The sequence below is a fragment of the Geotrypetes seraphini genome, chromosome 8 (assembly GCF_902459505.1).
Source record: "Geotrypetes seraphini chromosome 8, aGeoSer1.1, whole genome shotgun sequence".
Classification (NCBI taxonomy): domain Eukaryota; kingdom Metazoa; phylum Chordata; class Amphibia; order Gymnophiona; family Dermophiidae; genus Geotrypetes; species Geotrypetes seraphini.
In genome coordinates, this window is record NC_047091.1 from 62,296,919 (window position 1) to 62,322,725 (window position 25,807).

At 47.7% G+C, this 25,807-nt stretch overlaps 1 protein-coding gene across 12 annotated transcripts in view; it reads left to right on the forward strand.

The window, feature by feature from the left end:
• Positions 1-25,807, forward strand: part of RYR1 (ryanodine receptor 1) — a 314,039-nt gene that overhangs the window by 73,825 nt on the left and 214,407 nt on the right. For all 12 annotated transcript variants that reach the window (XM_033954047.1, XM_033954059.1, XM_033954057.1 and 9 more), the window contains 11 exons: positions 1,110-1,193; positions 4,505-4,664; positions 6,240-6,387; positions 7,030-7,238; positions 10,187-10,361; positions 11,734-11,942; positions 12,147-12,508; positions 15,339-15,468; positions 15,567-15,727; positions 24,379-24,544; positions 24,648-24,734. In XM_033954047.1, the coding sequence (XP_033809938.1) occupies positions 1,110-1,193; positions 4,505-4,664; positions 6,240-6,387; positions 7,030-7,238; positions 10,187-10,361; positions 11,734-11,942; positions 12,147-12,508; positions 15,339-15,468; positions 15,567-15,727; positions 24,379-24,544; positions 24,648-24,734 (1,891 nt within the window). The remainder of the gene's footprint in view (positions 1-1,109; positions 1,194-4,504; positions 4,665-6,239; positions 6,388-7,029; positions 7,239-10,186; positions 10,362-11,733; positions 11,943-12,146; positions 12,509-15,338; positions 15,469-15,566; positions 15,728-24,378; positions 24,545-24,647; positions 24,735-25,807) is intronic.

Below are 25,807 nucleotides of genomic sequence, written 5' to 3' on the forward strand. Positions count from 1 at the left end.
CAATAAACTAATGGTTAGATGGAGTTGTTTGAGTTCAGAAATTTCTCCTGCTTTTTTGGGCCCTCCAACTTAGTTGGAACTAGGGCTCGACTCTGACACCAGTCTTTGTCTTCAACTTTCCGTGGACCTTTCCTCCTTATTGTATAACTTCTCAGCCCACTCGTCACAGTAATAATCCTTGATTTGTGGCAACATACAAGGGTTCCTTCTAGAACCATGTAATGATGAACGCTAAATCTGACCACTGGGTGTCGCCATTGTAATATTACTGTGGCTCCCTCGGCCTTAGGGGCTGCATCGCTCATAGCCCCAGCTGACTCAAGAAATGGAGGACATGAACTGCTAATCAAATTCATGCCCTCTACAGAACTGCTGGGCTGGAGCAGATTGATTGTTATGGATCATACTGAGTAAGCAACACAGAAAGAAGGGGGAACGGACAATGGGCACTCCAGTGGAGATCACTGATGTAAAACAAACTTCTTTATTTCAATCAAGGACACATACATAAGCTGTGGACCCGACACAGCACTGTGTTTCGGCGTCTAAAAACGCCTGCATCAGGGTCACCTTGGGGAAGAGGTCGGCCATAGAGGAGCAGTCTGCTACTTGACTCCCAACCACCACACTCAGCGCTTCGTCCTTCAGGGGGGAGGCTGGCCTCTACGGCCGACCTCTTCCCCAAAGTGACCCCTGATGCAGGCATTTTTAGACGCCGAAGCACAGTGCTGTGTCGGGTCCACAGCTTATGTATGTGTCCTTGATTGAAATAAACAAGTTTGGTTTACATCAGTGATCTCCACTAGAGTGCCCATTGTCCGTTCCCACTTCGTTCTGTGTTGTTTCGAACCCGTGGGTTTATTGTCTTGTTGGACTTTTGTTGCTTGTTTGGACTTGACGTCATACTGAGTAAGGACATGGATCTATATCTAGCAACTGGGATGTATCTATGCAGTGTGAATAAGATCATTTGGGCAAGGTGGATTAGGATTAGACAGTTGATCTACTAGAGCAATTTCTGATGTCTTAGTGTGATCTTGTGGTCCTTCAAAGAACACTGCTCACACGATGCTATGGCCTCTACTTTCATATCTCTGTGTCTCTCTTAGGACGCTGCTGGCTCTGGGGTGCCATGTGGGCATGGCCGATGAGAAAGCTGAAGAGAACCTAAAAAAGACCAAGCTGCCGAAGTCGTAAGTGTGGCCACTGTCCTCTGTCCCATTTTCACCTCTTAACCCTTTGAGCGTCAGGATAGAAATAGATGGTCACTGTGGAATAAGGGACTCTTACTATTCTTGAAGGTGCTGAAGCTTGGGAAACAGGAAGAGCAAGCCCTGGTTTTGCGACAACTCTGATTTGGTTGCCTCCTGATCTAGGATAGAGCTTGCGAGGGTCTTTCCTCTCATCTCATTTGCCCAAATTTTCCTGCTCATTCCTGCTGTGGGATCGTGGTTTATGTCAAGTTCTTCTTATTTCTTTTTATAAAGAATGGATGGAAGGGTACATAAATTTCTCCAAGGACAAGCAGGCGTAATATTCTCACACATGGGCAACATCATCCATAAAACCCGATCCAGACACTACCAAGTGCACTGTCTCTTTAAATCTTTAGGCAGTATTCTTAACAAAACCTCAACTGAATGATTGGAGATATCTGAGTCAGACTCCTCGAAGTACTCCTTGGTAGGTGAATTAAGGAGTGTGTGTCGACTGTGTGTCGAGGTGTAGGTTGATGGCAAGACCCAGGAAATAACTCCTCTGCCCTTGATGATTCATACTTCGAGTGGGTCCATGCTGACCCCGAGGCTCAACATCGACCAGGGGTGTATGACTTCATCCTTGATCGATGCTTTGATGTATCCTTGGACTGGGCTGAGGCCGACATGGGAACCTTTAACGCCTGTGTCTGCAGTAGCCCCAAAACTTCTTGTCTGAGCATAGCCCGGGTCTCCTTCTGGAGAGATGGTGCTGGTACTGGTAGAGTCATCAGCATGGAAGCCATCTGCTGTACCAGATATTGAGGCATGGGAGACCTCAATCTCGAGGTACACCTAAGAGGAAACATCAGCTGGATGGAAGCAGAGCGGTCTTTGGTGCATTGACTTTCTTATGTGCTGTGTCTCTCGATGCTCAAAGCATAGATGAAGATGATGTAAGAAGCCCAATGCCCGACGTTCTGGATGCGATGTCTATGCACTTGGTGTTGACATCAATGGCTACATCATAGGAGGTTGAGCGTTGAATTTTGAGCCCTCTGCCATGCTTGATGCTGATGCAATACCAAAAGTTTTTTGGGAACTGAAATTTTCAGGCTTTCAGTGACCTCTTTTGCACACGTGAGCGAATGTCCCAATGTTCAGGACCCAAACACTGGACACACCAGTTATGTGGCTAAGAGCCTGAAATGGTTCGAATGCATCAACAACATCTCTCAAAGCCACTTGGTACTCTCTTTGACATGGTGGGGAAAATGGCCAATGCCAAGTCAAAAGGGCTCAATGGCCCGGGTTGCTTGAGGAACTAGGATGCTGAAAACAGTCAACATGTCCAGGAGGAAAAAAGAGCTCAATGTGGCTCAAAGGTCAAAAACAAACCAAACCTAAATACCAAAATAGGATAAAATGAATTAATTATGAGGAAAACGATGAAAACTAAGTACAGGAAGGCTCAAAAGAATGTTAAAAGTTTTAACACACTGGAAAGAAAACCGAAGAGACAACTTCTCATCTCCATGGAAGACAAAGAACTGATGGTCCCGCAAGCTGACATTGGGTGGGAAGGCATTGGCACTGCCTAAAGATTTAAAATGACAGTGCACTTGGTAGTGTCTGTTCCATATGTTGTGAATGATGTCATCCACATGTGAATATATGCCTGCTATCCTCAGAGAACACCTGCTACAGTTAAGTATCTTTGCTTTCTCCTCCAATGGAGTTGAAAATAATGTCCTCTAATTGAAGTTCCAGAAAGTCCTGAAGATCTGGCTGTTTGGGATATTGGAGGTTGGAGAAGAATGAGCGGTGAGATAAGGAGGGTGATTAATGTGTTTTACAGTTTTTCTTGTTTGTTATATCTCAGGCATTGGATACTGGAGTGTCTATGCAGGGTGTAGGGGGGGATTTCTTGTTGTTTTCTATATTTTGTTCATGGAGACTGTTGCAATTATGGTTTTGCTATGTTTTAGTGATGTGAACAGAGTATTTACAGTGCAACTAAAATTTTCTTTAATAAAAATTTTTGGATACAATAAAAAAAACAAATGGGTAGTGGGACGTAAAACACCAAGGCTAACAATATTTATTTGTTTTGTATGTCATTTTATGAGATAAGGGTCATATTGAAATTATATTAATGGCAGGGATGAAATCTGCCTTTGTACGTTTGGCTGAAGCAAAAAAGCAGAATTTAAAGTTTTCAAACTTTAGCTTCCTTATGTGCCGTCTCTCTCGTGCGCACCTTTGTAAAAGCCTGCGTAAATTAAGAGGAGAGGGCCAGCCAGTTTGTCGCAGCAATGCTTTCTAACCCATTGGTTTCCTCTCATCACAGACGGGTCGATAATCAGGCCATGGTGGTCAGCATTTTTTAAACACCAGCCGCCGTGTGCTTTTTATATCTGGATGTACAATACCAGTGGCATAGCAAGACAGCCAATTTTGGCTCTCTTTCCCTCCCTCCCCGCCCCCTAATCTGTGCAACAGCCTCTCTCTTTCCCTCCTTCCCACCTCCCCCTGCCAACCCATGCAGCATTTCTGTTTCTCTTTAGGTCAAAGGCAACGGTTCCTACATGCTGCCGGTGGCTGATCCGGAAGCCTTCCCTTTGACGCAAAACACAAATGTGTCAGAGGGAAGGCTTCTGGGTCAGCTGCCAGCAATGTCTAGGAACCGCTGTCAGCTGCCTGTGGCTGCTGGGTGGGTAGGCCTGAACCCAAACTGGGCTGGCTAGGCCCTCCCCAGCCCATCCCATAGCTACACCCTTTTAACTGGACCATACCCAAACACTGGGAATGAATATTCAGGTATAATGCTGCCAGCTTCTCCTGCCTTGAGAGTGAGATGACGAAAAAATGAGTGCTCCCCTTGGAACCCTTGAAAAAGCCTTTTGAGGCGAAACGGGTCCCGTCGGTCTTTAATGTTGGGGCAAGCAATTACTGTACAACAATAAAGAAAAAGATTAAGAATTATCATCTATGCTGTTATGGATTTTTGAATGAGAAGAAATTCCTAAGTGAAAGTTTTGGAAGATTTAACCCTGATGAGTGAGGATTTGTTCTGTTGTGACTTTAGTCCCAGTGACCACAATATGACCAGGCAGGATCATCTGCTATCCAATTAAATCATTTTAAATATCTGACCCAGACTCTTCATCACACCAGTGAGGAAAGCCTTGGATGACCAGGTTTGAATTCCAAGGCAAAGCCCATGTTACATCGTATGAAGAGCAGAGGAGCTTAGGAATGTGGAAGTGCAGTCTAACATTAGACCTGTTCCCTCCCCCTACCTGCAGGTATATGATGTCCAATGGTTATAAGCCAGCCCCTCTCGACCTGTCCCATGTCAAGCTGACTCCAGCTCAGAACACACTGGTGGACAAGCTGGCAGAAAACGCGCACAATGTGTGGGCTCGTGATCGTGTGCACCAGGGCTGGACATACAGCATAGTCCAGGTAATACGGGATTGTGAGGAAGATTATTTGCCTAGGAATGGATTTTGAGAGTTAAGAGTGATTGCATCACTGATCTAAAATATTTTCCTCAAATCACCAGTTAAATGTTATCTTGTTCAGATCGAATGTACTGAGGCAGAGTATTCCACAATGGTGGAATACTCTGCCTCAGTACATTCGATCTGAACAAGATATTGTAAAATTTAAAATACAATTAAAAACCCACTTATTTAAAGATGCCTATGATTCTTAACATTAGTTTATTTTAACTAAGTTAAAAATTTGATTATTCCATTACATTGTGCTTTGGTTTTATAAATCCCTTCCTTGTGTTTTTTTCCTTTTTTCTATCCAATCCCATATATTGTAACTTTTAACCCTATTCCTTAAACTCATGTCTGAATTGTTTTAAATTTGATATTTGAATTTATTTTGTAAGTTTCTTCTATCTAAATTATAATATGTACATCGCCTAGTAATTGTAATAGGCGATTCATCAAAAATTAAATAAACTTGAAACTTGAAATCTAACTCGCCTAAATTCACAAGATAAGAAGATTTAGGGCCTCTTATATGAAGCCGCGCGGCAAATGCACTGAAGCCCTTTAAATCCCTATGGACTTTGGTGCATTTACCAGGCCAGCCCGCGATATCAGGCTTCATAAGAGGCAGAGACACATCGGAGCATTCCTGAGGTGCTAATTTTTTATCAGCTAGATTTTTTCAGCTGAACATGTAATTGGTTATCTAGATCTGACAGAAAATTTAGCCAAAGGTACCAGCGGTTCACAGTCATAAGCGTGCGAGACAAACGCGCGCCGACAATTGAGAGCGGACAACTGAGCACAAGACTTCAGCGCACTGCTCTAAAAGCTTCTTTTAACGGGCTCTGACAGGGAGTTTGGGGGGCAGTTTACTTAATAGTGTTGGCGCTACCGTTGGGAGTGGTTTGGGGGGATTGTAACCCCCCCCCATTATACTGAAAACATAACTTTTCCGAAAAAATAGGTAAAAAGTTACTTTTTCTGTATAATGGGGGGGTTACACCCCCCAACACGGCAGCACGAACACTATTACGTAAAGTGGGGGGGTGTTCCCCCCACACCCCCTGTCGGAGCCCATTAAAAGAAGCTTTTAGAGTGGCGCGCTGAAGTCTTGCGCTCAGTTGTCCACTCTTAATTGTCGGCGCGCGTTTGTCTCGTCACCATAGCAGCTAAAATGAACTGATTATCTTAACCATTCCAAGAATTTCTGAAAATTGACCTCTTAGTATTTAAGATGAAAGTAGTGGGTGGGGATAGTTTGTAGGACTGAAGAGTACAGACCATAGAATGTTTTGTATTTAAACAAATTTTAAAATGAAATTTTAACGTGAGGATTTATGTAGAATTGAAGGATTAAATGTTCCCTGCTTCCTGTGTTGCCCACACAGATATGTTATTGTACTGGGGATGGAAAAAACGGGTTCTTAGTCTGGAGTGTGTTTCTGGGTCACTGGTTTCAGAGACTGTGGAACTGTAGATTATCCAGAGGATGTTTTTTTAGCAGGACCTGTCTTTTTGCCTCTCCCGGCAGGATATTAAGAATAAGCGAAACCCTCGGCTGGTGCCATACGTTCTGTTGGACGAACGGACCAAGAAAACCAATAGAGATAGCCTGTGTGAGGCTGTCCGTACACTGATTGGTTATGGTTATAACATTGAGCCCCCGGACCAGGAGACCTGTGAGTCAGGAGCTACTGTGCCTCCTTATGCCCCTGTCTGTCCTTCTCTTCTGTTTTTCCTTTCCCCCATGCCTCCTTTGTTTAACAAATATCTTGGTGCTCACTGGAAGGTGATCCTGAGTTCCAGCCTGGGATCCACCCCCCCCCCCCCGAGTGCTCTGAGATGAGACATATACATGTGAGTGTGTAGGCAGTGGCTTAGTGACGCTGAGAGGTGCCCTCCCTCGCCCTCTTCTCAGCCCCCCTGCCACCTCCACATGCTACCTCCCCGCCCCCTCCTGCCGTGTGTGCACCGCTTCCCTTCCCCTATACCTCTCTAACATTCCTGGCACAAGCAGCAGGAAGTGACATCAGAGGAAGAGCTGACGCTGGCACGACAAGTTGAGGGTTGCTACTCGCACCAGGAACGTTACAGAGGTATGGGAGAAGGGAAGTGGCATGCACACGTGGCAGTGGGGGTGGAGAAGGAGCGGGGAGGGGCAGCGAGGAGGACTGGTGCCTGCACCCTCACCAAAAGGGCGCCCAGGGCGGACCGCCCCTCTTCCCCCACCTCTTACTAAGCCACTGTGTGTAGGAGGCGTGCAGATGCCATTGAGGGGGCAGAGATGAGGGTAACTTGTGTCTCTTTGTGATTCCCTGTAGCTGCAGCCCAAGGCAGCATCCAGCCTCGCTACGAGCGGGTCCGTCTCTTTCGTCTTGAGAAGTCGTATGCAGTGAAGTCCGGGCGATGGTACTTCGAGTACGAGGCAGTTACCCAAGGGGAGATGAGAGTCGGTTGGGCAAGACCCAATGTTCACCCTGATGTAGAGTTGGGAGCAGATGAGCGGGCCTATGTCTTCAACGGATGTCGGGTATGTCTGTGAATCTGCACATCGTTAACAAATACAGGCCACTCTCGTCAAAGGATGTCAGCTACGTCTATGTGTCTACGTCTTTTAATAGGTGTAGACCAGTGGTCTCAAACTCAAACCCTTTGCAGGACCACATTTTGGATTTGTAGGTATTTGGAGGGCCTCAGAAAAAAAAACAGCTAATGTCTTATTAAAAAAATGACAATTTTGCATGAGGTAAAACACTTTATAGTTTATAAATCTTTCCTTTTGGCTAAGTCTTAATAATAATATTGTAATTTATAGCTAAAGAGACATATGATCAAGAAACTGTTTTATTTTACTTTTGTGATTATGATAAACATACTGAGGGCCTCAAAATAGGACCTGGCGGGCCGCATGTGGCTCCCGGGCCACGAGTTTGAGACCACTGGTGTAGAACATGTCTGTTTTTCTGCTTCTGCTCTGTATTTCCATAGCAAAGCAGCAGATGAATCCAGAGACTAGTGGGTATAGCTCACATCGACCAGCAGGTGGAGATAGAGAACTGATTAACAGTTGGCCTTAAAGCCTGGTGCTCCTTCTGTTGCTTCAGTTTTGCTCTATCTCCCAGCAGGGTTGGAGCTACCCTTCTAGCTCCTAGTCTCTGGCTGCTGCCGGATAGATTGGATTGGTGGTCCGTTGGAATTCCTCTGTTGAGACTAGTTCTCTTCAGTAGGTTGGGGGTGCCTGGCTGATTGGTGCCGGCTTTAGGAGGTACACCTGGGCCCTCCCAGGTCCCTGCTCCACCCTCCCCTCCGTTGGATAGAGGGGTTCCTTCCAGGTTGCAGGACTATTGGCTGGCTTCTCCATTCCAGTAAAAAAAAAAAAAAAAAGTTGTGGCGTCCTTTCATGTGAACCAGAGCTTGTTTCTGCCATCCTTCAGGAAGGAGGATTGGGGGAAGCGTTTTTTGTCGGTACGGCTCCTGGATGTCCGCCGTATGCTTCTCCATTATTTGGAGGTGACGAATGCTTTTCGTCGGTCGGACCATCTCTTTGTCGCGTTCGCGGGTAAAAACAAGGGGATGGCGGCGTCTAAAGCGTCCATTGCGCGTTGGGTCAAGGACGCTATTGCTTCGGCGTATGTGTTGTCAGGGAAGAAGGTACCGGAGCACCTTCATGCTCATTCCACTCGGGCTTTGGCTACATCTTGGGCGGAGTCCGGGGGGATGTCATTAGAGGAGATTTGCCGGGCGGCCACTTGGTCGTCAGGTAATACTTTTTCAAAGCATTATCGTTTAGATGTAGCAGCCCGGTCAGAGGCGGGTTTTGGTGCGGCAGTGCTGGCAGAGGCGGCATTGGCGTCCCACCCAGTTTGAGTTTGCTTTGCTACATCCCACTAGTCTCTGGATTCATCTGCTGCTTTGCTATGGAAGGTAAAATTATGGTCATACCTGTTAATTTTCTTTCCTTTAGAAGCAGCAGATGAATCCAGAGCCCCTCCCCAAGTGCACGGGTTGTGTGTAGGGTGTTTGGGTCTTTAGGTTAGCCGGGGCTATGGTTGGTAAGTGTATTATTTCATTGCTGAAAAAAAAAAAAAAAAACAAAGGGATAAGAAGAAGAGAAAGACACATTTTCTACTGGAATGGAGTTTTCTGGTTGCTCATTCTCCTATCGGGATGCTTGGGCAAAGTGCAAAACTGAAGCAACAGAAGGAGCACCAGGCTTTAAGGCCAACTGTTAATCAGTTCTCTATCTCCACCTGCTGGTCGATGTGAGCTATACCCACTAGTCTCTGGATTCATCTGCTGCTTCTAAAGGAAAGAAAATTAACAGGTATGACCATAATTTTACCATCTTCAGTGGATTCAACGATGCTCTCTGTTCGGATTCCTGTCTTCAAGCCACAAAATCATCAGGTTTGGTCCTTTTCCATTTGAAACAAACTTGTATAATATCTAGCTGATTTCACCACAAGTCCTCAAACTCCCAAGGCACTACTCCCAACATTTTTTTGTGCTCTTACAGGGGTGATGTGTTCATCATCGCTATTTGTTTTAAGGCATATACACAAAGCAATGTTATTTCTTGTTGACAGGCTCAAAATCGATAGTGTGTTAATAAATTTTAAAAAAGGAAGAGCACTTCGCTTTTGCCCGACGGCTGCCCAATCATTTCACTTAGCAGTTTCCTCAAGGGCTGTGCCTCCTCAAATGTCCACACATCAGCCCAAATTTCACTACCTTTACTCTTTTCTTTCAAGCAAGCTTGTTTGAATTCACAGACGATCCGTGTAGCGTCCTAGAAAGCCGGCCTGTTGTTTTAAGACTTAAAAATAGCGCCTGGATTTAAATCCCAATGCTCTCGAGAAAGCGTCAGTCATCATATGGTAGAGGTCTATAAAATATTGAGTGGAGTGGAATGAGTAGATGAAAATCACTCGTTTACTCTTTCTACAAATATTAGGACTGGGGAGCATGCGATGAAGCTACTAAGTAGTAAATTTAAAACAAACCCTGGAAAATATTTCTTCACTCAGCGTGTAATTAAACTCTGGAATTCGTTGCCAGAGAATGTGGAGAAATCAGTTAGCTTAGCAGGGTTTAAAAAAAGGTTTGGCTAATTTCCTAAAACAAAAGTCCATAAGCCATTATTAAGAGGGACTTGGGGAAATCCACTGCTTATTCCTAGATTAAACAACATCAAATCTGTCTTACTACTTGGGATCTTGCCAGGTATTTGAGTCCTGGGTTGGCCACTGTTGGAAACGGGATAATGGGCTTGATGGACCTTCAGTCTATCCCAGTATGGCAACTCATATGTTGTTATATTGTTATGACAAAATCAGTAATGCCAGAAAATTTATCAATTAGAGAAAACATGGCTAAAATGTAAAAAAACAAACAAACCAGTGATCAGGGAGGAATCCCAAGTTTAACATTTGTAAACTGTCTCAATGTATTGTAAATAAATATCCTTGCTATCTACAGGGCCAGCGCTGGCATATTGGGAGTGAACCATTTGGCCGGAACTGGCAGCCAGGAGATGTGGTGGGCTGCATGATTGATCTGGTAGAGATGAACATGATGTTCACCTTGAATGGAGAGATGTTGATCAGCGACTCGGGATCTGACCTTGCCTTCAAGGACATCGAGATCGGGGATGGTAAGCTTCCCGGGAGGAGAGGTGTCCACCTGCTCAGATGAAGAGAAAAGATGAGAGAGACTCCAAAAGAGAGGAAGGGAGAAGGTGCCTGAGGACAGATGAGGGGTAGAGAGAGGATAGGAAAGGTCGGGAATTAGACCAAGAAATACAGGAGGGCCACAGAAGGGAAAAACTGTTACATTTGGGATGATGCTTCTCTTCTGCAGATATGTATACCCTCTCATTCTTTGAGATCACAAGACAGAGATTTCTTATTGGGTCAAATTTAATTAAAATTTCTTATACCGCCTAATCAAACCTTTTAGGCGGTGTAGAAAAATGTTAAAAACCATCTATTAACTAAAATACAGTTTAAGAACACACAACACTAGGGAAAATACTAAATTTACAAACGGAGACTAGGGAAAGAAGGGCTATAACTTCAATATGTAAAGAAAAAAAAAACATGTAATGGAAAAAAACAATAGGGAGGGGAGCAGGTATTAAGAATCCTTCTAGGTACTAAATCGTCCTTAAAAGGACAGTTAGGTTTCAAAAGCGTCAAGGAAGAGAAATGTCTTTAATTTCGACTTAAAGTCTGTTAGTGTAAGTTTATCGCATAGGTAGTTTGGAATACTGTTCCAAAGAGAGGGGGTGCTAACAGAAAAAATTGTAGACCTTAATGTATTTATATGTTTTAGTGATGGGATAGTAAGAAGGTTTTGAGCTGTTGCTCGTAAAGTCCACAATTCGCTCTGTCACTCAAGTTGTAAATCGATCACGTATGTTCCAAGTAAGCTGGACCTTTACTGTGAAACTCGGTTCCAGGTTCCATCCATCTGATTTCCGATTTCCTGGCATTTCGAAAAAAGTCCAAAAGCCTGGCTCATTCGACTTGCCTTTTGCAAATTGGGCCATTTTGTAATTGGTTGGGTTTAATTATTTCAGGGTATGGGTTTCAGGTTGTAGGTTGTTCATTGAATGCTGTTATTTTATAATGATCTGTCATGTTCTGTTTGTTGATGTATGTCATGTTTTGTTTTAATTATGTACATATTGTTATCTGCATAGATGTCTGATATGCGGACTAAAAGTGTAATAAATAAATGCTGGATGGCAGAAACCCTTAATAGGGAGAAGGATGAGGAGAGGGGGTATATTGTGGGATGATTGGCAGAGCCCATTAGGGAAGCAGGATAGTAAAAGGCCTTGGAGGGGCAGGAAGGGGGATGCTGTGGATAGAGGAGGAGAATGGGAGAGATTGAAGGTGGAGAATTCCAGAAAGGTGGTACTTATGGATGGAGTGAGGCTCGAGAGGCTGGCATGGGAGGCTATGGAGCGTTTCTGCCTTTAGCTCTAATAGCTGACAAGGATGTTCCTTTTTTTACCACAGGCTTTATCCCTGTGTGCAGCTTAGGACAGTCCCAAGTCGGCCGCTTGAACCTGGGCCAAGATGTGAGCAGTTTACGTTACTTTACCATCTGTGGTCTGCAAGAGGGCTTTGAGCCTTTCGCCATCAACATGAAGAGGGACCTCACCATGTGGTTCAGCAAGAGCCTGCCTCAGTTTGTGGCCGTACCTCCGGAACACGGCCACATTGAGGTGAGAATATGGTGTTGGCTACAGCCACAATTGCATTGGTGGGTGTGGCCACGTCAAACAGCACATCGGGGGGAGAATTTGGGGAGGGAGCAACCATGCTGAAGAAATTATCGTGGAGGGACATATCTATCTAGCCATTGATACCAGTCTTGGTAAGGCCTATAGAACAGCATTAACACCCAGTATATTATGGCTTTTATACAGGTAGCCCGAATTGATGGCACAGTGGATAACCCCCCCTGCTTGAAGGTCACCCACAAGACCTTTGGCTCCCAGAACAGTAACACTGACTTGATGTTCCTGCGTCTCAGCATGCCTGTGGAGTTCTACGAGATCTTCAAATGCACACCGGGAGCCACGCCTCTGACCCGCACCCTGACCATCCCAGAGGAGGAAGTGAAGGACATTGACATGGATTCGGAGTTTGAGGTACTGAAGAAATCTGCTAGCCGAAAGGAGGCGGACGCGGCCAATGAGAAGGAGTTGCCAGCTAAGGAGGTGCCCAAGGAGCAGGGCAAGGGGGAGAATGAGAAGGATGTGGCCACTGAGAAAAGCAAGAAGAGGGGGTGAGTATCCCGGCCCCCTCTCCCAGCATCGTCAGTCTTACCAGTTCTCTCCAGCCCAGTAATGATCAGCGTTTGAGCAGGAATTCCCTAGGTTGTGGCCTTAGGAGAACAACCCCCTTCCTCTGCATACTAATCAAACTGCCTCCTCATACGTATGTTTTAGCTTATGAGTGTGAACCCACTTTCAGTGTATTGAGCAGTAATATGTAAATAAAATCTTACTGCTGTTTCGAACCATCATCCTCTCCTAGATTTACTGCATATACTTGAATATAAGCCAATATTTTAGGGTCAAAAATGGGGTGTCTCGGCTTATATTCGAGTCATCACCCACCCGCGCCCCCCCCCCCCCCCCAACCCGTACCTGTTGCAGCCTTTACCGGGATCCCTCCTGTCCTGGCCCACCAGGGATTTTAAAGGTAAGCAGAGTAGGCATGCCAAGGCATCAGTGGACAGTAATATAGGGCAGGGAGAAGGGGCAAGTGGAACAGGGTGCAGAGCGTGGCAGGGCAGGAAGGGAGGGGGACAGTGCAGAGCCTGGCAGGACAGGGCACTTATATATTAACCTTCCAGTTTATATTCGAGTCAACATTTTTTTTTTCCTCCTTATGGGGGGAAAAGTTACCTCAGTTTATATTCGGGTCAGCTATATTCAAGCATATACAGTATTCCAGGTCTGTGGCTCAAAGTGACACTCTGTGCAGGATAAGAGATTTGAGGCGTATCTGAACTGCTGCTGCTGTATCCCAGCACCCTTCACCTCCTTTCTCCTATTATCCCATCACTCCTTTCTCAGGAGGGGCTCAGAATATATCCCCTGAGGGATTTATTCTTGATTCCTGCTCAGGACTTCTAAGCCTCACCCCTAATTTCTCCTTCCTCCTTCTTATTATATCCTGCTCTCTTCCTTCTCCATCCTCCCTTCCTCTAATCTTTATATCCTGCTCTTACGTCTGACCATTTTTGCCATTGTCTCTTCTCTCCTTCTACCCCTCATCACACGCCCGCCCTTCTTTGCTTCCCTCCATTCTTTCTTCACTCTTCACCCTCCCCTTCTCCTGTCCTCCTGTTCAATCGCTTACCCTTCCCTCTTTCTTCCCTCCCTTTTCTCTATCCGCTGCATACTCTTTCCCTTCTCTGCCCCCTGTTCATACACCCGTCCCCTCTGCCCCTCTCTCCCCCCTCTCTGTTCCTTTTTCATTCATTTGCCCTGCCCTCTTTCTTTCTTCTTGATCACTTCAATCACTCACCCACCCTCCTCTCTTCCCTCTGCCCCCTCCGCTTTTCCTGTTCTTGTTCACCGAAAGGGTGGTTGATCGTTGGAATGATCTTCCACTTCAGGTAATTGATGCCAGCAACGTGCTCAATTTTAAGAAAAAATGGGATAAGCATGTGGGTTCACTTCGAGGAAGTGCTTAGGGGGGAGAGTTCTTAGAGTTGGCAGACTTTGCTACCATCATATTCTATGTTTCTATGTTCAGTCATTTACCCCTCCATTCTCTCTTCCCTCTACACCCTCTCATCCCTTTCTGTCCCTTGTTCAATTATCCACTCACCCTCTCTCATCATGCCATTCTCATATCCCCCGAGCAATCATTTGCCTCTCCCTCACTCTTCCCTCCCTTCTCTTCCCCCTCCCCTTCGCTTGTCCCCCTATCCCCCACACTGTTCAACATTTACCTTGCCACACTGGGGAACCTATTGCAAAGTTTAAAAATCAAATTCTACATCTATGCTGACGATATCACCATAGTCTTTCCCCTAACTAACCTATCTCCCGAGACGAAGAACCACCTGGCATCCATCTTAATGCAAATCGAACTATGGATGGCCGAATTCAAACTAAAACTCAATTCAGAAAAAAACAAATTCTTCCTGGCGAGTCCAAACGACAAAATCAAAGATTCATCAATTTCCTTGAATGGTCAAGTCTTCCCGATTACAAATTCAAATAAAAATTCTGGGAGTAACCCTGGACCGCTACCTTACCCTTGAAGCTCACACTGACTTACTGGTCAGAAAAGGCTTCTCAACATTGTGGAAATTAAGAACTATCAGAAAGTACTTTGATGCTGTCTCATTCCGCTTACTGGTGCAACCCTCCATCTAAGCTCCTCACTCGACTACTGTAACATCATCTACCTGGGGTCCTTCAAAAAAATCACTCAAACTCCGAATCATCCAAAACTCGGCAATCAGATTGATTTTTGGGTTAAAAAACTGGGAACACTTAACTCCCTACTACCAAAGACTCCACTGGCTACCCCTCGAAGCGAGAGTGGTGTTTAAATTTACCCGACTCTGTTCAAATCCATTCTTGGTTCGGCTCCCATGTTCTTGGTTCCCCACTTCAACCTTGAACGTCCATCCAGACCCACACGCAGAGTCCATCTATTCAACCACCCAACACTAAAGGCCTGCCGTTATGAAAGATATCTGAACAGAACCCTTGCCTTCCAAGTAGGCCAACTGAACGATTAGTTGGGTAACGTTATCATGCACTCCTCTTCCTACCTAAGTTTCAGAAAACTTAATAAAAACAAACTTGTTTTACCAATTCATAACCAAGTCCTCTTAAGCCTTACCTCTCCATCTCTAACCGAATTGTCCCAGGATCTCTCATGCCTCACCTCTGCATCATGCTCTCCTGTATTTTGATGATCTTGTATTGTACCTATATTCGCCGATTGTCCAGCTCTTCTATGTTGTAAACCGCCTCGAACTACCACGGTTGTAAACCACTCTGAACTGCTTGTGGTATTGCGGTATACAAAAATAAAGTTATTATTATTATATAAGAATAAAATTATTATTATTATTCACTTCCCAGGTTCCTGTTTAAAGCAAAGAAAGCTGCATTCCCGTCACCACCTCCAGCAGCGCCCCCATTGCCGCGCCTTGTGAAAGATGTGGTTCCAGATGACCGGGATGACCCAGAGGTCATCATGAACACCACCACAGTAAGTTCTATGTTGACTGATGGTGCGTCACGGTGGCAGCTGGTACTTGAAATGTGGTTCTGATGCTTCTGTTCCTTTCCTTATTTTGTCTTCGCCAGTATTACTACTCTTTGCGCATCTTTGCTGGCCAGGAGCCCAGCGGGGTCTGGGTGGGGTGGGTCACCCCTGACTACCACCTCTACGACATGAACTTTGACCTGAATAAAGTCCGCACTGCCACCATCACCATGGGGGACGACAAAGGAAATATCTACAACAGGTGAGGGGTGGTCGCTGTTTCTGTCATTCTGGGAGATCAGTGATGGGGGGCAGGGAAAGAGGGGAGGGCACGTGGTAGTGTTCAGTTCCGTTTATTAGATATAGAGTATACCCCCGCGAATTCACAGTTCGCAAACTGCGGACTCAGTCTTTCGTAGCATTTTCCAACCACCTCTTCCTGATACTAAAGTCAGGCTACACCAATGAGGAGCTGCTTTGACATGCCAGATAGCACCCGCCAGCACCTCAGCTGCCCTCTCCTGCCTCCGATCCTCTCCTAAACCGCATACGCGGTTTTTTAAAATTCGCGGGTGTTCCTAGAATGGAACCCCCATGAATTTCGGGGGAGTACTGTTCCGCTAATATATTTATTTATTTTTATTGTTTATATACTACTTATAGCCTAAATGGTTTACATTCAGGTAATCATCTGGGACATCAGTGATAGGCGGCAGAGAAAGAGAGGAGGACACGCAGTATTGTTCAGTTCCATTTATTCAATATAACGCTAATATATATATTTACTAGTCTTTAAGCCCGTTACATTAATGGGTGCTAGAATAGATGTGTCTGTCTGTCTGTGTTTCTTTATCTCTCTCTCCTTGGCCGCTGTCTGTATCCTTCTGTCTCCCCCCCCCCCCCCCCGAGCAAAGCTGTCTGCCCCCAGCACACACCTCCCCCCCCAAAGAAGCCCCCTTTTCCTCTCCCTAACTGTCTCTCCATGGCCCTCTTCTGTCTTCCCCCCAGAGCAAAGATGTCTGTCCCCAGCAAAGATGTCTCCCCCCAAAGCAGCCTCCTTTCCGTCTCCCTATCTCTCCATGGCCCCTTCTGTCTCCCACCTGCACACCCCTCCCCCCCAAAGCAGCCCCCTTTCTCTCTCCCTGTCTCTCCAGGGCCCCTTCTGTCTTCCCCCCCAGAGCAAAGCTGTCTGTCCCCAGCACACCTCCCCCCCAAAGCAGCCCCCCTTTCCCTCTCCCTATCTCTCCATGGCCCCTTCTGTCTCCTCCCAGAGCAAAGCTGTCTGTCCCCAGCACACCTCTCCTCCAAAGCAGCCCCCTTTCCCTCTCCCTGTTCCCTTCTATCTTCCCCCCCAGAGCAAAGCTGTCTGTCCTCAGCACACCTCTCCCCCAAAGCAGCCCCCTTTCCCTCTCCCCCTGGCTCCCGGTATTGATCCCCTTCTTACCCTCCCTCCATCTCGGCGTCTTCTGGCCTGCTCCTCTTCAAAGCAGCCTGCGATCATGGTGGCCGGATTTAGCGAACCTAGCAGGCCGCTCTCCAACTCAGTAGCACGTTCCCTCTGACGCAATCCCATGCGTCAGAGGGAACATGTTACTGAGGTTGGAGAGCGGCCTGCAAGGTTCTTTAAAGCCGGCCACGATCGTAGGCTGCTCTGAAGAGGAGGATCAGCGGCGGCAGCGGCGAGTGAGGGCAGGAGATGTGTTCCCTGCCGAGGACGCAGGCAGGGAGAGAGCACAGTTGCGCGCCTTCAGCCACCACATGCGCATCCAGCCCCTGCAAGCGCCGTGAGGTGCCACAGAAGCACATCTCACGGCGCCAGGAATCACGAATTTTCAAGAGCGCATGCGCGCTCTAGGGTTTTATTATTATATATATATATATATATATATATATTTAGTATTTATATACCATAAATACTAAATATGTGCGCTCTAGGATTTTATTAATATATATATATAATATATATTTAGTGTATATATTTAGTGTATATTTTTAGTGTATAGTGTATACTATATATAAATATATATAGTATATATAAATATATTTAGTATTTATATACCATATTTAGTATTTATATACCACTTATAGCCTAAATTGTTTACATTCAGTGCTTAAGCATTTTTCCCTATCTGTCTCGGTGGGCTCACGCTCTACCTAATGTACCTGGGGCAGTAGGGAATTAAGGCCCAGATTCTCAAAACTTTAACGCCGTCGCAAAACTGTTTTTCAACAGTTTAGCCTGCATGCATTTTAGTGGCGGATTATCAAAATGGCTCATCTCTGTCTTTAACGAGATTTCTAGCAGTCTCTGACACTGCCATGCAAATGGGTTCTTCAACATTGAAATGAGCCATTCTGGATTCTTAAAAATCGCTGGGCCGTTTTCTAAGAGCGGCGTTGGCTTTTGGCGACAAAAATCAGCAACTGGTCCGGGGGTGTCGGTACAGTGCCAGCACTGTTAAAAGTGCATCTTGTTGCATGTGTTTTACAGTGGTAAATGAAAAAAAATAAAACTTTCATGATTCTCATAAACTGTAGTTATTATTTTATTTTTTTTTTGGGGGGGAGGGGGAATGGTAAAAGTACTTTATCCCAGGACAAGCAGGCAGCATATTCTTAACGCATGGGTGACGTCACCGACGGAGCCCCGGTACGGACACATTGTTGGCCGCACCGCGCATGGGCGAGTGCCTTCCCGCTCGACGGAGGAGTGCGTGGTTCCCAGTTTCTTCGTTTCCGCGGAGCGAAGAAGACGCATGTGTTTTCAACGGCCGTTGAAAAACTAATTTTTGCCTTCCCGCTCGCGTTTTTTCTCACTATTTCTATTTTTCCTATTCGGATTCCCTTTATTTTTGCTTTAAAAAAAAAAAAAAAACTCATCGAGTTTTTCCTTATTTTTCAGGCCGGCCCCGGCAGGGCCTGTTGCCACCATACAGGCCTCCGGATTCGATTTTGCAGAGGCCGTGTTTCCCTTCATGCCTCCTCAACCGGGCTTTAAGAAGTGCCAGCGGTGTGCACGCCCGATCTCTCTCACTGACCCGCACAATTGGTGCCTCCAGTGCTTGGGTCCAGAGCATCGGGCTGACACCTGCACCCGCTGTGCTACGCTTAAAAAGCGCACTTTAAAAAATAGGCAGATCCAACAAAATATTTTGTTCGGTACCGGATCTGCCATGGAACCTGCCACGACGTGAACGGCACCTCCAAAGTCGGCACCGAATACGTCAACGGCACCTCCAAAGTCGGCACCGAATACGTCAACACCACCGGATCCTTCTTCGGGATCGCTGGGCCCAGGTAAGCCGGCTAAGAAGCCTTCCACTTCTCTGGAACGCCCTCCTGCCAAGGTCGCGACGCCGACCCTTCCGGCACCACACCGATCCCGTAAATGCTCCGCTCCGATATCGGTGAGTGCCTCTTCATCAGCCTCCTCATCGCCGGAGCGTAGAGCGGCACCTATGGTACCGAAGAAGAAAAAAGCGGTACCGGTGCCCCCCCTGGATGACCGCATCACGGCCATACTCCAATCCCAATTACAGGAGCAGCTGCAGCAACAATTACAACAACTGTTGCCGGCGTTGCTGGCCCCGCACCTTCCGGTACAGGACCAGTCCGAGCCTCGCACTGTCCCATCGGTGTCGACCCCCTCGGTACCGATTAATACCTCCATGCCGGTACTCTTGGCTGAACCGCCTACAGTGCATGCCCGTGCCACTGCCGACCCTTCCCGGTCCCAGGAACGACATCGGTCTTCCTCACCCGGTACCGCCTCGGTACGCTCAGGCAAATCTCTCTCAAAGACCCGCCATACCGAGCATTCCACGCCGACGTCCAGACGTGCACACCCCGACGTCAAGGACCCGGACTTATGGGAGGACTCCCCACACGGTACCGAAGAGGATGCTTCGTCGACCGACGAAGAACCCTCCATGGCCGACACCGTTTCCAAACCGGAACAGTCCTCTTTCTCTAAATTCCTTAGGGAGATGTCAGCAGCTCTTTCTATCCCATTACAGTCCAACTCTAAAAAGTCTCAGGCTTTCCTCGATGCCCTAGACTTTGAGCAACCTCCCAAGGAATTTTTGAAGTTGCCCGTCCACGACATCTTACGGGAAACTTTTTACAAAAACTGGGAGACTCCCCTCACTGTTCCCGGGGCCCCTCGCAAACTGGATAGCTTGTACCGGGTCATTCCAATCCCAGGGTTTGACAAGCCTCAATTGCCCCACGAATCTCTCCTGGTGGAGTCCACCTTGAAAAAATCTCAGGGTTCCAGTGTATATGCTTCCACCCTTCCTGGCAGAGAGGGAAAAACTATGGATAAATTTGGTAAGCGCCTTTTCCAAAATGCAATGTTAGCAAATAGAGCAAACAATTACATCTTCCACTTCTCCTTCTACATGAAGCATCTGGTGCAACAACTCTCCTCCTTACAAAAATATCTTCCGGAACGCAAGGTACCCCTCTTCCAGCAGCATATTTCCAGCCTCCTCCAACTCAGGAAGTTCATGGTTCGCTCCATTTATGACTCATTTGAGCTGACCTCTCGAGCATCTGCCATGGCTGTTGCTATGCGCCGTTTGGCCTGGCTGAGAGTCTCTGACCTTGATATTAACTACCAAGACCGCCTGGCTAACGCACCTTGTCTGGGTGACGAACTCTTCGGGGAGTCCCTAGACTCGACAACCCAGAAGCTCTCAGCACACGAGACCAGGTGGGACACCCTGGTCAAACCTAAAAAGAAGACTCCACCTGCTCGCCCCTACAGACAACAGTCTTCCTACCAGCGCAGGTTCTCGGCCAGACCTCTCAACCCGCCTCAGCAACAGTCTCGCCATCCTCGTCACCAGCATCAACCTCAGGCTCGATCGCAGTCTCATCAACCTGCCAAGCCTCTTCCTCCATCAAAACCATCTCAACCCTTTTGACTCCTTTCTCCAGGGCATAGCCAGTCTCCCACCGTCGCTACCTCTTCCTCAGCCTATCGGAGGACGTCTTCAGCTCTTCCTCAGCCGTTGGGAGGTCATCACTTCGGACCAGTGGGTCCTCAACATCATTCGCCACAACTACTCTCTCAACTTCCAGACTCTTCCACCAGACAATCCTCCCATCGAGTCTGCTTCTCACTCCTCCCAAACCCTCCTCCTCCTAAGGGAGGTCCAATCCCTCCTTCTTCTCAATGCCATCGAAGAAGTGCCTCCGGACCAAAGGGGTCAGGGATTCTACTCCCGCTACTTCCTGGTTCCCAAGAAAACGGGAGATCTCCGTCCCATCCTCGATCTCAGGGACCTCAACAAGTGTCTGGTCAAGGAGAAGTTCAGAATGCTCTCCCTTGCCACGCTTTACCCTCTTCTCTCTCAACACGACTGGCTATGTTCCCTAGACCTCAAAGAGGCCTACACTCACATCCCAATCAATCCGACTTCACGTGGCTTCCTCCGCTTTCAGATTCAACACTGTCACTATCAGTACAAAGTGCTCCCCTTTGGCCTCGCATCATCGCCCAGGGTGTTCACCAAGTGCCTTATTGTGGTGGCGGCCTTCCTCAGGTCTCACAACCTCCAGGTGTTCCCCTACTTGGACGATTGGTTGGTGAAAGCGCCTACGTCTCCACTTGTGCTACAAGCCACTCATCACACCATCTCTTTCCTCCATCTCCTGGGGTTCGAGATCAACTACCCCAAGTCGCATCTGCTTCCCTCACAGCGACTTCAGTTCATTGGAGCAGTTCTCGACACCACTCTGATGAGGGCATTTCTCCCCTCCGACCGACAACGGACCCTGCTCCACCTCTGTCGTCAGGTGCTCCTCCATCTCTCCATCCCAGCACGGCAGATGATGGTCCTCCTGGGCCACATGGCCTCGACGGTCCATGTGCTTCCTCTGGCGCGACTCCACCTCTGGACGCCTCAATGGACTCTTGCCAACCAATGGTCGCAAACTTCAGATCCTCTTTCTCATCCCATCTCTGTGACATCGTCTCTTCAGCAATCTCTTCAATGGTGGTTGAACTCCTCAAATCTTTCCAGGGGTCTACTCTTTCATCTACCCCCTCACTCCATGACCATAACCACGGATGCCTCTCCCTATGCGTGGGGAGCTCACCTGGGAGATCTTCGCACCCAGGGACTCTGGACCCCTCAGGAGCGTCAACATCACATCAATTTCCTGGAACTCAGAGCCATGTTCTATGCTCTCAAAGCCTTCCAGCACCTTCTCTACCCTCAGGTTCTTCTCCTGTGCACAGACAACCAAGTCGCCATATAAACAAGCAAGGCGGCACCGGATCTCCTTTCCTCTGTCAGGAGGCCATCCGCATCTGGACCTGGGCCACGGCCCACAGTCTCTTCCTCAAGGCTGTCTATATCCAGGGCGAACAGAACTCCCTGGCCGACAATCTCAGCCGCATCCTTCAGCCTTATGAGTGGACTCTGGATCCTCCCACACTCCGCTCCATCTTTGCTCAGTGGGGCACTCCTCAGGTGGATCTCTTTGCAGCTCCTCACAACCATCAGCTGCCCCAGTTCTGTTCCAGACTCTTCTCTCCTCATCGTCTGGCCCCGGATGCATTCCTGCTCGACTGGACGGATCGGTTCCTCTATGCCTTTCCTCCCCTGCCTCTGATGTTGCGGACGTTATCCAAACTACGCAGGGACAGAGCCACCATGATTCTCATCGCTCCTCGGTGGCCTCGACAACACTGGTTCTCCCTCCTGCTCCAGCTCAGCTCCAGGGAGTCCATCCCTCTTCCTGTGTTTCCTACTCTACTTACGCAGCAGCATCAGTCTCTACTACATCCCAATCTGTCCTCGCTCCACCTGACAGCTTGGTTTCTCTCGGGATTACCTCTCCACAGAATCTGTCTCAGCCTGTCCGTCGTGTTTTGGATGCCTTTAGGAAACCGGCCACCCTCCAATGTTACCATCAGAAGTGGACCCGGTTCTCCTCTTGGTGTCTACTACATCATCACAATCCCACCTCATTGGGGGTGGAAACTGTACTGGACTATTTGCTCTCTCTCTCCAACGCTGGCCTTAAGTCTACCTCAATTAGAGTCCACCTCAGTGCCATCACTGTGTTCCATGAGCCTATCCTCGGAAAACCTCTGGCGGCTCATCCCCTGGTTTCCCGGTTCATGAGATGCCTCTTCAATATCAAACAACCTCTGAAGCCTCCTCCAGTCGTCTGGGACCTGAATGTGGTTTTATCAGCCCTCATGAAACCTCCGTTTGAGCCTCTTGCCACAACTTCACTCAAATTTCTTACATGGAAGGTGCTTTTCCTCATTGCCATCACCTCTGCCAGGAGGGTTAGTGAGCTGCATGCACTGGTTGCCGACCCAACTTTCACTGTTTTTCACCATGACAAGGTGGTTCTGCGTACCCATCCTAAATTCCTTCCCAAGGTGGTCTCGGAATTTCACCTCAACCAATCCATTGTGTTGCCTGTCTTTTTCCCTAAGCCCCATTCTCATCCTGGGGAACAGGCGTTGCACACGCTGGACTGTAAGCGTGCCCTTGCATACTACCTTGACCATACCAGGGCTCACCGCTCGTCCTCTCAACTCTTTTTGTCCTTCGACCCTAACCGTCTAGGTCGTCCTGTCTCTAAACGGACGCTTTCCAACTGGCTTGCTGCCTGCATTGCGTTCTGTTATGCTCGGGCCAGTCTTTCACTGGAAGGTGCTGTCACGGCCCACAGGGTCAGAGCTATGGCTGCTTCTGTGGCTTTCCTCCGTTCCACGCCCATCGAGGAAATCTGCAAGGCTGCCACTTGGTCCTCAGTTCACACGTTCACTACTCACTACTGTCTGGATACCTTCTCCAGACGGGATGGGCACTTCGGCCAATCTGTGTTACATAATTTATTTTCCTAATGGCCAACCATCCCTCCTCCCTCTCTGTTAGCTTGGAGGTCACCCATGTGTTAAGAATATGCTGCCTGCTTGTCCTGGGATAAAGCACAGTTACTTACCGTAACAGGTGTTATCCAGGGACAGCAGGCAGATATTCTTACGTCCCACCCACCTCCCCGGGTTGGCTTCTTAGCTGGCTTATCTTAACTGGGGACCACGCACTCCGTCGGGCGGGAAGGCACTCGCGCATGCGCGGTGCGGCCAACTAGAACTTTCTAGTAAAAGTGTCCGTACCGGGGCTCCGTCGGTGACGTCACCCATGCGTTAAGAATATCTGCCTGCTGTCCCTGGATAACACCTGTTACGGTAAGTAACTGTGCTTTCTTGAGCGTGTGTATGATACCCGCGTCTTATGTGTTTCTGACTGTGGTTCATGATAAAATTTTAGATTAAAAACAAATTACAAGATTTATTTGAATTCAGGTAAAAATCTGTTTTACTCCTTGGGATCTTGCCAGGTACTTGTGACCTGGGTTGGCCATTGTTAGAGACAGGATACTGGGCTTGATGGACGTTCGGTTTGTCCCCATTTGGCAACTCTTATGTTCATATGATTCATAAAGACCAACTGGTTAGGCATGCCTCCAGGAGAGAATTGAGATGCACTGGTCTAGAGCAAAAATTGCCTGCGTTCATGCGTGACCCGACATACGTGTGCAGGACAATTGCACCCTGTCAATTTTGCGCCGACAAGTGCGCACAGGACAATGGCGTGCTGTCAATTGCGCTCCATAAAGCAGATACTTTTTGAGGGTGACTAACCTTTTTTGAAGGGGAGGGGTGGAGAAGCCCCCCCCCACTACACTTAAAATATTCACTTGCTATCTAGTGTTAGGGTAAGGTTTAGATGAGGATTATGGGAACCCTAAAGGGCTCCCATAATCCGACGGGTCACGATTGTCCTGTGCAAATTTGTCGGAGTACCATGTTGATGTGGTAGCAGAATGCTGGTTTCTTAGCCCTCGGCTACATTCACCACAGTGTCTCTCGCCCTACAGCATAAAGCGCAGTAACTGTTACATGGTCTGGGCAGGAGAGTACAGTAATAATACCCAGCAGGCTCGCATCAGCAACGAGGACCTGGTTATCGGCTGCCTGGTGGATCTGGCCACAGGCCTCATGACCTTCACAGCCAATAGGAAAGAGATCAACGCATTTTTCCAGGTGAGGGGCGGCACAACACATTACACAGCTGGGTGTTATGACAAGAGGAAGCTGTAGGCTGTAACCTCCCCTAGTACTGACTGTACCATTCTTGCTGTTCCAGGTCGAGCCCAACACCATGCTCTTCCCAGCTGTCTTTGTGCTGCCCTCCAGCCAGAACCTGCTGCAATTTGAACTGGGGAAACTGAAGGTAATATATGATTACCTGTTGTCCTGTGATTTATACATTCCCCGTCTGTGTCTTTTCTGAATCTTAAGTGCAAAATGAATTACAATTTAGGTACTGTAGATAGGTCCCTTCCCCAGAAGGATCACAAGCTGAATAACCTCCTAAAGTAATGGAGGTTATTGATATGCCCAGGGTCCCAAAGAGCATGTGTAGAAAACCTGTAACTATTAACTCCTAACCTGCTTCTCTGCTCTTGTATCTCTTATGCTATGTCTCCTCCTTTCCCCACCATCATCCCTTAAACACTGTCATAAAAAGTTTTTTTTGGGGGGGCAGTGGTATAGTAAGTGGAGGGGGCGGAGGCCCATGGATCCAAAATGACAGGCCTTCCCCTCCTCGAGGCATCATGTGACACGGGGAGGGGCCTAAGGCCCTAATTGGCTCAAAGGAGAGGGGCCTTAGGCACCTGAGCCAATCGGGGATACAGAGGGAGGAGCTTAAGGTCATAATTGGTTCATACACATAAGGCCCCTCCCCTTGGGAGGGACCTTAGTTATCTGAGCCAATCAGGGTCTTAGGCCCCTCCCCGTGTATCACATGATGCACCAAAGAGGAGAAGGCCTGCCATTTTGGATAAATGGGCCTTGTAGCTGGAGGGACTGAGCCTCCCTCCTGCTCTCTTCATACAAAGGTACTGGGGGGTTTGGGGGAGCATCCGGTAACAGGAGGGAGTGAGCATCCATCCTGCCTTTTTGGGTGGAGAAGGGGAGAGGGGATGATTTTTTTTGGGGGGGGCGCTTGGCACAGCACGGGGGAGGTGCCTCCGTTGGCAGGAAGGAGTAGGCTTCCCTCCTGTTGATTTTTTTTTTTCCTTTCACACATGGCAGGAGGGAGTTGGTATCCCTCCTGCCATTTTCGCTGCCACAGGGGCGGAGTTTGCCAGGAAGTGAGCATCCCTCCTGCCATTTTGGCTAAAGCTGGGGGGGAGGGGAGGATGGTCCCCGGCACCAAGTCATCAGGGGGATGTCAGGGAGAGCTGTCATCAGCGGGGATAGGCAAGGACAAATAAGTTAGCTGCTTAAAACTAGGCCTCC